Raw genomic sequence first — 12,140 nt, 5'->3', positions numbered from 1 at the left:
CCCGACTTATTCGACGCTCCTGGAAACAGGGGCGTGAGCGTCTGTGTGCGATTTTGTCTTTTTTGCCAGCCCGCGAGAGACAAAAGCGCAACGTTTGGGTGCCTCCTTTCCGGCGCTTCGGGAAAGGCAGGTGGCGGGAGGAACGCCCGCCTCCACGCTACCCCGCGCAGTTTGAGACGCTTACCGAGAGAAGGGGAAGGCACAAAGCGGGAGGACCCGTCGCTCTTTCTAGGCGAGCTAAACTTTTGGAGTTGGGAACCAGGCGGCTCAGGCTCTGCGGGCGCGTCGCGGACGGGCAGTCAGGCACTGGTGATTCTTTGCCGATGGGGTGGGAGTCCCGGGGAGGGCTTTCCCTTGCTCGGGATCTGCACGGCGGCGGCGGCGGCGGCGGAGCTGCGGGGAGATGCTGGACAACAACGCGAGCTGCCCGGATTGCCGCTTCCACCCTGAGGCGCGCCACTCCCTGGCGGCCGTGCTCATCTTCACGATCGTCGTGGACATCCTGGGGAACGTCTTGGTGATCATGTCTGTGCTGAGGAACCGCAAGCTGCGCAACGCCGGTGAGTTTTGGCCCTTGGCTCCGGCCCGTTGATTAAGGGGCCTCTTACTAGGACAGGGAGGGATTATGCGAGAACCACCACTTTGAAGGCCAGCACGTGGTAAGGTGCCAGAAGCCGTCTGTGGCGCTGTTAAGACAAATGCCCCCTGCATTTCTGACCACCAGCTGTACAAAAGTACGGTAAGTGTTTCACCTCTTGGTAAAACAATACAATAGGCCTACTGTACATTAAGGGGAGACAGGTCATAATTGTTTACTGCATGTTTACTGCAGAAGTTGGCCTTTAAAGTGTTTAAAGTCATTCACACCTACTGTACTTGACTTTATAATCCTTGACAGCAATCCTGCAAGGCAGCCCAGATTTATTATCCTCCACATATTACGGGGCGGGGCGGGGAAGACAGTTGAAGCTCAGAGGGAATTTCCTAGCTAAGAGCACCTCGTGTGTTTTATGATACAGCTGGTTTTCAAACCAAGGACTTCCGAAAAACCCATAGCGTGCAATTCCCACTTTATTCCATGGGGAGCTGCCCGAGCCCTAGGAAGCGCGTTTACGATTGCTCAGGGTTACAGGCACGTTTACTCAGAAGAAAATCCCACCGAGCCTGACAGGGCTCTGCTTTCACGTACGGGTGTATTAGAACACCCAGGTTCTTTCCCTCGAGGAATTCCGAGCATTGCAGTTTACCCCTCACGGAGTTACAGTTCCCGGCAGCCTTTCACAAACTACCGTGTCCAGAATTATTTGAGGGAAAGAACGTGACTTAAAGGTATAGAAGGTGCATGCAGCATCCGCGTGCAAACAAGAGTAAAGAAGCGCTATGCTGTTGCTGCAGCAGCTATCAATCTTAAATTGCCATTTGTCTGTAGGGACGCCTACTTTTAGCTTGACCTGGATGTTTGCCCTCCTTCTTGGAGTACAGTGTTAACCACACAAAAAAGATGCAAGTCCCGTTCCAGGAAGGGTCATAGCTCAGTCCTGAAGTGCCTGCTTTACCTGCAGAAGGTCCCAGGTTCAAACCCTGGCATCTCCAGGTAGGGCTCAGAGAGATTCCCTTTTGAAACCCTGGGGAGCTGCTGCCAGTCAGTGCAGACAACATTAAGCTAGATGGACCAATGATCTGACTTGGTAAGGCAGTTTTCTATGTTCCTTAGGTTCCACTTTGGGGCTTCTTTGAGTGTGCACATTCCAGTTCTTCCTTGCCCTTTGTCGTTGCCTTCTTTGTTCCCAAAAGAAAGCAGGGGGGGGAGCCCCTTTCACTTAGGACATCCCTGTAAATTAGCCCACAAAAGTTCCTACCCAACCCCCAATTACAAACCTTTTGGAAAAGGAGGGACAGAGAGCTGCATTTGGAACCCCAGAATTGGAAGGAGCCTCACAGGTCCTCTAGTCCAACCCCCAGCCCGTGCAAGCAATCTACAGCCAGGATCCCTGATAGGACAATGATTTGGGCTGCACCCCCATACACACTTCCTTGGCAGTAACTCTCACGAACTCAGTGGAATTTATTCCTCACTGTATATGTATAATATTGTGCAGTTCCAGTTCATGCCCCTGAGTTTGTGCAGAGTGTTTCCCTCACTGTCTGGACTACCATTAGGAAAACAAGTCTTCAAAGGAGGAGGAGGAGAGAAACCTTTGTGTGCTCAGCCATCATTTCTGGTTTTTAGAAATAAAATTGTGCCTGCATGTGGGGAGAGAGTTGGGGAAAAGGCCTTTTAGAAGATGATTTAGGCTCAGCACAGTCTAAGTACCCTGGATCTGTAGGAAATGTAATAGCCGGAACGCACAAATTGCAGAAACGTATCCTGGAGTGTGTGCAATTCATCTGATCAGATCTTTAGACAGGGATGAAATCCCCAAGAGGGAACCAGAGTCTCTCAACTCCAAGTTTCCTCCAATAATAAATTGACCATGGGATTGCTTTGAGGATGGCAAAAGGGAATGGGTGTGAAAGGGAACTTGCCAACAACAGCTTTAAAGTCTCTTTCTGTGTGCACATGTGTGAGGGAGAGCCAGACTGGTGGCAAAACCCAATAATGTTAGTTTATTTCATTCATTTTTCTGTCCGTATTTATTTGATTTAACTAAGCTGAAGTACGGATAATTGAAATAATTTGCATATTCCTGTCGTCTAAACTTCCTTTCTTCTTGTGTTGAATTACAGATTGAAATGCCTGCTTGTTTGTTGTAAAATGCCATACAGATACGGTATATCTGGCAGAATAGTAACAACACTTTTTCTCAAACTGACACTGGGGAGAAAGAAACAACAACACCAAAATTAAACAATAAGAGTGAAATAAACAATTAAAACAGCAACATGAAGAGCTTGGAAAGCTCTGCCTTAGGGGACCATTTTAAAGGCTTATGGATCACACTAAGCAAACCAGTTTGTCTTACTTTGTCTCTGGGACGGGGAAATCTCAGCCCGGGGGCCAAATCTTGTCATGTGGCCCTTGTGATTCTCCCCAGGTCACAAACCCTCCAGAACCAGACCCATTATCAGCCCTGCTTTGCACTCTCCTGAAGTAGTTTCCCCCTCTGGCTGGGAACAACAACAACAACAACAACAACAACAACAACAACAACAACAAAAATCCCTGATAATGAGTTGTATGTACTTGGGTGGAGGATAAAAAGGTGTGTGCCTGCTTGTAGAAACCTAACCAACTGTAAGGTAAAGGTAAAGGGACCCCTGACCATTTGGTCCAGTCATGACCGACTCTGGGGTTGCAGCGCTCATGTCACGTTATTGGCCGAGGGAGCCGGCATACAGCTTCCAGGTCATGTGGCCAGCATGACTAAGCCACTTCTGGCGAACCAGAGCAGTGCACTGAAACGCCATTTACCTTCCCACTTGGAGCAGTACCTATTTATCTACTTGCACTTTGACGTGCTTTCGAACTACTGGTTGGCAGGAGCTGGGACCGAGTAAAGGGAGCTCACCCCATCACAGGGATTCGAACTGCCAACCTTCTGATTGGCAAGCCCTAGGCTCTGTGGTTTAACCCACAGCGCCACCCGCGTGTGGGTACCAACTGTACAAAGCTAAATTTTGCATTGATTCCTCTGCCCACTTTTGCCAACTCCTGGCACATTGCCTAGAGGGGAATGTGCTCTTCAATCTGAAAAGGTTCTCACCCTTCTTCTGTCCCGTTTGCTTTCAGTTCTCAGGGGTTCAGGAAGAGCCTCATTTTTGGCAGCATGGCAGTGTCAGCCACCAAGGTCTTTCTCACAGTAAACCCCTAAGCAATTTGAAGAAAGGCCCATAGCTAACCAAGGAAACTTGCATGTGCAGAATGGCTGTGTTTCTAATACACAGCTGAGCATCTCAGCACAAGAGTGTAGAACTGATTCTGCTAAGAAGGTGTGCCTAAGGTTGATATCTCCTGGTTGCTTCGTGTTTTAAATCACCAGGAAGCAGTAAAGAGCATGGGGCAGAGAGAGAGAGAGAGAGAGAGAGAAACCAGACATCAAGTGAAAGCAAAGAAAACAATGGGGGGGGGAATTGTAGGGAGTTGATCTTCGGGTTTATTGAATGTCTCACTGAGTTGAGGAGCCTCAATGATCCATGTGATGAAATGGGAACTTTACTTCTCCGCAGAGACACTGGCGGAAGAAGGGGGTCTGGTGGGGGAAGTCCGCCCCAGGTGTCATCCGGGTCCGGGGGGGGGTAACATTGCCTCCCCGCTCCCCTGGGAAACTTGCCCTGCCCCCACGGGTGGCTAACCCCGCCCCGCCCCCAGGTGCACATCATGTGCGCCACTGTGGGTGCCAGAGTAACTAGCTCCACCTCTGCGCAGAGACCCCTTGCTTGTTATCTTGCTCCAGGGACTCCTCCCAGCCAGCATTTATTTCTTATGGCAAAGGACTAGCTTGTGGCAAAGTTGTGTTTTTCTTCTCTTCGGCACCTTCTCTCTCCTTTCTCCTTTTTTTTAAAAAAAAATATAACCAAGCATATGGAAGGCTGCAATTGTCCCATTTGTACATCCAGTAATGTGGCACCCCTCTCCAGTTTAAAAGCAAACTGGAGGTATATAATCAGTTCACTTCTTAAGAGCAGGGTTGGGATTTCAGATTGAAGTGCCAGTCTACCTTATTCTTCCTCAAGGACAATTGCAAAGTTCACATTGCTTTGCAGACTTTGAAAGGCACTGTCTCTAATTGCTTCGTATAGTTTTGTTTCCTGGGAACTTTATATGCAAAACATTTTGAAGTTGGGTAAGTGGTGTGAGGGGTTTCTTTCAGCAAAAGACAATTGAGCAAAACAGAGCAGGGGGTGTGGACCTTAATGTTGGAAGCATTTTGCAAACAAGAAAAAAGAAGAAATCTTTAACTGAACAAGAGGTTAAACAGTGGATAAAAAAAATTAAAGCCAGAAAATTTAAAACAAGGTATAGTACAAAATACCTTAAATGCTTATCTGATAACATAATGATGACAAGTCTTATCCACCCCACCCAAAAATGAGCACTGTCATGATGGGCATAGCCAAGGGGGGCAGGGGGGCAGTTCCCCCCTAGATCAAGTAAAACAATGGAAATATTTAACTAGCTAACCAATCACATCAGTTCTGACCCCTCCCTCCCCCCTGCAATCAAGTCCTGCTCCCCTTAAAAAAAATCCTGGCTATGCCCATGACTGCCATGACTGTGCTATACATTTGAAGCAGTGCCCCTCCCCTTTTGACCATGGTGGTTTCCACAAATAATCAGTTTGTTAAGGGTGCTGAGAGTTGTTAGGAAACCGCTGTTCTCCTCACAGAGGGTCAGAATCCCCAGAGTTGCCTAAAAAGAGGGATTGATTGTTGCACCACTCAGAATCTTAGCTCTTTCTAAGTGCCGTTACAAACTACAGTTCCCAGGATTCTCTGGTGGAAGCCATGCCTGTTTAAAGTGGTATGTCACTGCTTTAAATAATGCAGATGGGGCCTTAGTTACCAAAGGCCTGAGTGAAGGAAAAGGTCTTAGCCTAGTGCCTAAAACACTGATAATGGTGGTGGCAGGCATGTTTCCCTGGGGAGAGTATTCCATAGATGGAGCCACCACTGAAAAGGCCATGCAGCCACCCCCCCATACCTAACTTGGGCGAGGCACACAGAAAAGGGCCTCTGATATAGACTGTAAGATCAGGGCTGCTTCACCTGGGCAACATCTATATCCTCCCTTCCCTTCAAGGAACTTGCAGTAGTATACCTGCTTCTTCCCTCAACTCCATTTTATCCTTCAAGGTAGGCTAGGCAGAGTCACTGGCCCATAGTCACCCACTAAGTTTCATGGCTGAGCAGGTCCCAATTTAGCACTTTGCCAAGGGTGAAGAAGTGGGACTGATGAGAGCTGGAGTGGAATGGCATATGGAGGTCCAAAGAACCCCTCCATCCCTCCACTGTGCCACCTGGTTTCTCGCATTCTGTAACTATACGCCAGATGTCATGTCCAGTGATTGTAGCATTAGAACTTGTTTGGCCCTTTACAGTTTTTCCTCTGTTCTAGCCATTGCATCCAAGTCTGAGCACAAGTTCCTCTATAAAATCTACAGGACAAGGGAAAATGTGGGGTCGAATCGCCCACGTCCACACACCCCCATCGGTTGTTGTCGCTGCACTTGATGACTTTCAAAGGAGTGTGTGAACCAACAACCACTGAAAACAGTCAGTGTTCATTATCAAGGGTACAGCAACAGTAATTGCAATAACGCTGTGGTTAAACCACTGAGCCTAGGGCTTGCTGATCAGAAGGTCGGCGGTTCGAATCCCTGTGACGGGGTGAGCTCCCATTGCTTGGTCCCAGCTCCTGCCAACCTAGCAGTTCGAAAGCACGTCAAAAATGCAAGTAGATAAATAGGAACCGCTACAGCGGGAAGGTAAACGGCGTTTCCATGTGCTGCTCTGGTTTGCCAGAAGCGGCTTTGTCGTGCTGGCCACATGACCTGGAAGCTGTACGCCGGCTCCCTCGGCCAATAACGGGAGATGAGCACCGCAACCCCAGAGTCGGTAACGACTGGACCTAATGGTCAGGGGTCCCTTTACCTTTACCAGAACCAGTAGGGGGCGGAAGGCATAAAGGTACTGGTATCCTATTCCATGGCTGATTCCTTCTTTAAGTGACTACCTGTAGATTGTTTTCTCAGGCATTATTTCCTTCCTCCTTCAGTCAGTTAACGCTGTGCCTTCAGTTGGTTACACTAATGACTTCATGATGGCCACACATCAGCTTGTGCTCAGAATGGCTTTGTTTGCCAGGAGTAACACACCTTCAGGTTCTTTATTCTTTCAGCCAGCCGTCTTACCACACTGTTTATTTCTGCACTTTGCTGCAATATATATACCATATTCCAAAATTCATATTGTGTGTTTCAGCGTTCTACATTGTCCTAGGTTGGGCCTGCACATGCAGCAGAAATGGACTGTACCACTTTGGATATTGCTTTGGAATCCTTCTCCCAACTGGGGGAGGAAACAACTCCCTGCAAATTGAAAAAACACAGGGGGAGGGAATCTGCTTCCTAGCCCTTTGGCTTCTGTGCTGGTTTTCCCTTTTTATGGGAAGGTTTTTGCACTGGGGAGAATCTGAAAATATAACACACACACTCTTGCCACTTGTGCTCCACATCTCGTTCCACCTTGTTCTGTTGCTGCATGTGTTTAGACAGAATCCAGATAATCCCTGCAATAATTGCCTGGGAAAGTAGGCGAGTTTCCTTATCACCATATTACAGACGGGGAGACTGAGGCTGAGAGAGAGAGAGAGAGAGTCTGGTGAGACTTGAATACTTGAATCTGGGGCTTTATTGCTCATGATCCCAGCCATTGCAGCACCACAAGAATGCAAGGCAAGGTGAGAGGAAAGTTCTGCTAGGCCTGGCAACGGCCCATTTACACAGACAAATCAACACTGGCTGCCACAACCTCCTTGAGCATATGTGAAGCAGCCCTTGCAAACTTTGCATTTGTGCAAAAGAACTTTGTTGGAAAGGTGATCGAAAGTTCTGGCCCCACATGCAATTCGTCACTCAACATGGCAGCCACTGAGCAATGAGAAGGTTCATAGGTGAAGTCCTCAGATCAGAAGTGCTTTGTTTCTCTTGTTCTTTGAAGTGCGTTTGACTACTAAACCAGAGGTTAAGGCAACTACCCGCTGCCTATTCACCCATGGTGCTTTTGGAGGTTCTCCACCCTAACTCCTTGTTTGAGCTGGTCTTCAGCATGTCACCCTCTGTTGGCCACTCCCAATGGTAGGGCAGCTCCTCCTTCACGTCGTAATTATATCTGCTGCACAGGCAGATAGGCTTTCCAGGTAATAATGAAGAAGATGAAGGCAGCTCTTCTCTGATATGGACCTGGCAGCCACAATTCTTATTTCCTGCAGTGCTCTGAAACACAATCAGTCCTGGGCACTGTAGACCCTTGCAATGACAGCTGTGCATTAGACTACTGGAAAAAGGGGCCAGGCACGGGCATCAGTGATCCTTACCCGGGAATACTGCCTGTTGCCAAGTTTCAGTGGCCTGAGTGGGGAGAGGTGGCCCAGAGCCTAGAGGTGGCCCTTGCACTGAGAAGCTTGCAGTAGCAGTTCAGTGGCCCACCACACAGAGGAGCTATGCAGGGGAGTCTGGTGAGCAAAGATACAGGTGTGTGACGAAAAGGACTTGGAGGTGGGAATTGATGGGGAAAGCCCTGGCTTTTATGCCTATCTTTTAAAACTTGATACTCAGTTGGGAAAAGGAGAATCCCCAGGGGATAACCTGGTCACTCTAGGTGGGGATTATTATAGAGCAGGTGGAAGTATTGACCTGGAAGAGGTTTAGATGATGGATATTGTTCTCATGGCCATAGGAAAGGGATATGGTTGTGTGTTTTCTGCCAAGGACAACATACCTTCTGCTCATAAGTTGAAGCTGGGCTGGCAGCTTTGTGTCATTGCTGTATGTAATAACTTTCCAAGTAAGATTCAGTTGCTTTTCTTGGCTGGGCTAAAGGAAAACGGATTAGAGTACATTCAGAAATAGTCACTCTTGGAGTTAATATTAAAACAACTGAAATGCGTGCTGCCACTAGGTCGGAATATCCCATTATTTTTTTCAGGACTTTTGCAGGCACCTGCTAAGCTTGAAATTGTTCTGGTAGCCTCTGCCATTGAATTGTTCCTTTGCCTTGTACAAGTTAAAACCAGAAGATGACAAGTTAGGAGGTGGGGTTGGGGGCAAGGCAGGTCCAATGGCTAACCAAAGATACCTTGTTGTTCCAGCGTGGCTGAGCTATGAGCAGGAAGATCCAGTGGTCAGCTGGGTTGGGGAGAGTCAATCCAGAGCCTAAAGGTCTTCTTCTGAGAAGCTGTGTGCTGCAGTTCAATGGTTCACCACACAGGGGAGCTGCACACCGATCTGGCAGCTGTTAACAGTCATACAGTAGACCTGGAGGTGGAGAAGGGAAATGCCAGTGTGTGTGGAAGCCAGTTTGACTTTCTGGTCATGGACAGATACTTTCTTAATGTTGATTTGGATTGTTGGTGACTGGCTGAGAGGATATCCTGGTAACAAGGAGTTTGGAGACGAACCACAAGAGGGCCAAGGCTAGGTCCACTTCTCCTTACCTTGACCATTTTAATACTTCATATTCTGTCCCTGAATAGAAAGACGGGGAAAGGCAAGCTACAATCTTCAGGGGGCCAGGTTCAACACATAGGCTGCCAGTTGCTGGCCCTTAGCAGAAATCTCAGTTAAATGCATCCCAGTGTTTATCACATTACAGTAACAACATCAAAATACTTGAAGATGCTAAGCTCTTTTAAATAAGAGAACTTTGGAATCCATCTTTCAAAAAATAATTCATTGATTCAGATACTTAATTTTATTACATTTCGTATATTTTTATTCTTGGATGAAAGCATGGTTGAATCATGGCTGGTTCTAGAAGGGGAAGAAAATATTTAAAATTTTGTAGAAATGAGTTGGCAACTATGGGAGTTAAGAGGCAGGTTTCCTTCAATGCCCATTGTGTTGGAAAGCTCAGTTCTCAGACAAAGCATAAAATAAAGCAGATCTGAACAGAGGAGGGAACAAGAAGCTGCTAGACCTCAGGAATTCAGATCTACCTACCTGCTCTGAAATGCACAGTGTCCCTTTGCATAGGCTCTACGGTGATGGGAGCATCAAATAACCTTTTAATTGGACCTGTTTCTTTTAATAGCCCCGTCCAGATGGCAGTGAAAGCTGATCTCCATTTGCCCTTGTGATATCCTAAGAGCAGGGTTGTCAGCTGCCATTACTGCGAAGGGGAAGGGAGCCTGAATTGAAACATCACAGGTCAGCTGAATGGCAACAGCAGCATATCTCCCCCTTCCCTAAATTAGATAACTGAAACAGAGGAAATTTAGAGGGGAAACAGGAATTGATTTTCACGCGAAAGAGCTGTGTGAGCTTAACTTTATGGCACTGAAAACAAATCCCTATGCAGAGCACATCCACAGAGCCATTCCGCTCCTTAAAATTTAGAATACATGTTTGCTTTCTTCATTTGGAGCAGGGCTGGGGGACCCAAGGGCCACATTCTCCTCTGGTCAACCTCTTGAGGGCCACATGCCTGTGCTGAGCGGGCCAGAGGCAAAAGTGGCCAGAGCTACTAATGTAAGCTTCCCCTTTGTAAGTAGGCTGCTTTCTACACAGAATCGTAGAATTGGAAGGGGCTCCCGAGGGCCCTCTAGTCCAACACAGCCAAAGGATCCCTGGCAGATGGCTGTCCAACCTCTGTTTAGAAACCTGCAATGAAGGAGAGCCCATTGCCCTCTAAGGGAGTCAAGAGAACCCAAGCACTTTTCCCTCCTGTAGTGTCCAGCAACGGGCACCCAGAAGCATCTCTGCCTACAACCATGGAGGCAGAGCATAGCAATCAGGGCCAGTAGTCACTGACTGTCTTGCCCTCCATACATTTGTCCAATCTTCTTTTAAAGCCATCCAAGTTGGAGGCCATTGCTACATAAGGAAGAGCTTGCTGGATTAGGCCAGAGGACCTCTTTTCTCAGTGGCCTCCTTGTCTCTATCCTCCATCAAGAGAAGAAAGAAACATCAAGGACACATCCCAGCCACATTCAGGCCCTGGGAATGGTATTTCTTATCCCTCTATCATAGCTTCTGGGCTGCTCTGGTGCTGGAACTCCTGAGGAAGGTGGGGTGGTGAAGGCTGCGCCTCGGCTGAGATGCATTCCTCTGTTTTCCCAGCCTCTTCCTCTAAGGATGGGGAGTTGGGAGTCCTGGGTCATGTCAGCCGCCTTGAGAACTGTCATTAAAAGTGGATATAAATAACTCAAATAAACAAATGAGCAGGCACGACGGCTATTTAAACCCTACCAATAATCCCCTGGAATCGCTCTCATCAAACAATGCATGCTAGCCCAGCGGTTTTCATGGTGGGTAATCTTTTTATTACAGGATGTTTGATTTCAAATCAATGTGCAGTCTGCAAAGCGGCACATTATGTTCCTAGGGGGATTCAGGTGCATTGAGAGGAGGTTTTCAGCAGGCAACACTAGCTAGAGAGAAGCATAAAGATGGGCTTTAGCTCAGTGGTAGGGCAACTGCCGTGCATGCAGGCGTTTCCAGGTTCAATCCCCATCATCTCCTCCAGGTAGGCCTGGGAGGGACAATACTGAGCTGGATGGACCAGTGGTATACGTCAGCATCCTATGTACCATATTATAAGGCATGCAGGTCCTTCGCAGGATTGGTGAACAATGCTTCACAATGAAAGCCTGGCAGAGCTAGTCTCATTCTGCATAGGGTTGGTGTCTACTTGCAGCCTCCGGTCATGGACATTTGGCAGCAGCAGTGCTTCTTCAGAGGGAGTCCTCTGAAGATAACCAACACATTTCAAAGCTACAAGTATTGGGATTGTCAGCCGCTTGTAAGGAACCTAGAGCCCTCTGTGTGTGTGTGTGTGTGTTTGTGTGTGTGTGAGAGAGAGAGAGAGAGTGAGTGAGAGAGAGAGAGAGAGAGAATTAACAAAGGCAAAAAAGTTGTTTTTCATTTCAAAAGCATTCCAGTCCCTTGACCTTTCCTTAAATAATAAGCACCCCACTTTGCAAAGCAGCATACCCAGTCATTAAAATGCATTAAACTACTTTAAAGAGAAGGAGAAGATGCAACAGTAAATTTACAGGAATAGAACAAATGCTTGCCCTCTTAACGGGACCTTTGAAATAGTTTGCTGCACAAGAGAAGCCTCCTTTTTGTTTCCCAGTGGATGGCCCTGTAAGGACACTGCGACTTTCTCCTGCATGGGAAACCCATTTTCTACACAGTGGATTTCTTTTGTCCCTCTTCCCCCTTGGCATGGAGAGAAGAGATAGAACAAGCAGAATTTTTATGGTGTGCTGAGAGTACAGCAGGGGGTTTGACAGACCTAACTGTAGGAGTAGAATTGGGGGAGCCAGCTGGTTCCCCTTTAAGCTTTTGTACCATACCCACAATGGGACCCAGGTGGCGCTGTGGTTAAACCACTGAGCCTAGGGCTTGCTGATCAGAAGGTCAGCGGTTCGAATCCCTGTGATGGGGTGAGCTCCCATTGCTTGGTCCCAGCTCCTG

The 12,140-nt window shown here is 47.7% G+C and overlaps 1 protein-coding gene across 1 annotated transcript in view; it reads left to right on the top strand.

Annotated features, from left to right (window-relative positions):
• Positions 1-403: 403 nt before the first annotated feature.
• Positions 404-12,140, top strand: part of GPR50 (G protein-coupled receptor 50) — a 131,613-nt gene continuing 119,876 nt past the window's right edge. The window contains exon 1 of the mRNA XM_060270656.1: positions 404-560. Coding sequence (XP_060126639.1) covers positions 404-560 — 157 coding nt within the window. The remainder of the gene's footprint in view (positions 561-12,140) is intronic.

Source organism: Zootoca vivipara, chromosome Z (assembly GCF_963506605.1).
Source record: "Zootoca vivipara chromosome Z, rZooViv1.1, whole genome shotgun sequence".
NCBI lineage: Eukaryota > Metazoa > Chordata > Lepidosauria > Squamata > Lacertidae > Zootoca > Zootoca vivipara.
This window is presented reverse-complemented; position numbering and strand designations above follow the sequence as displayed.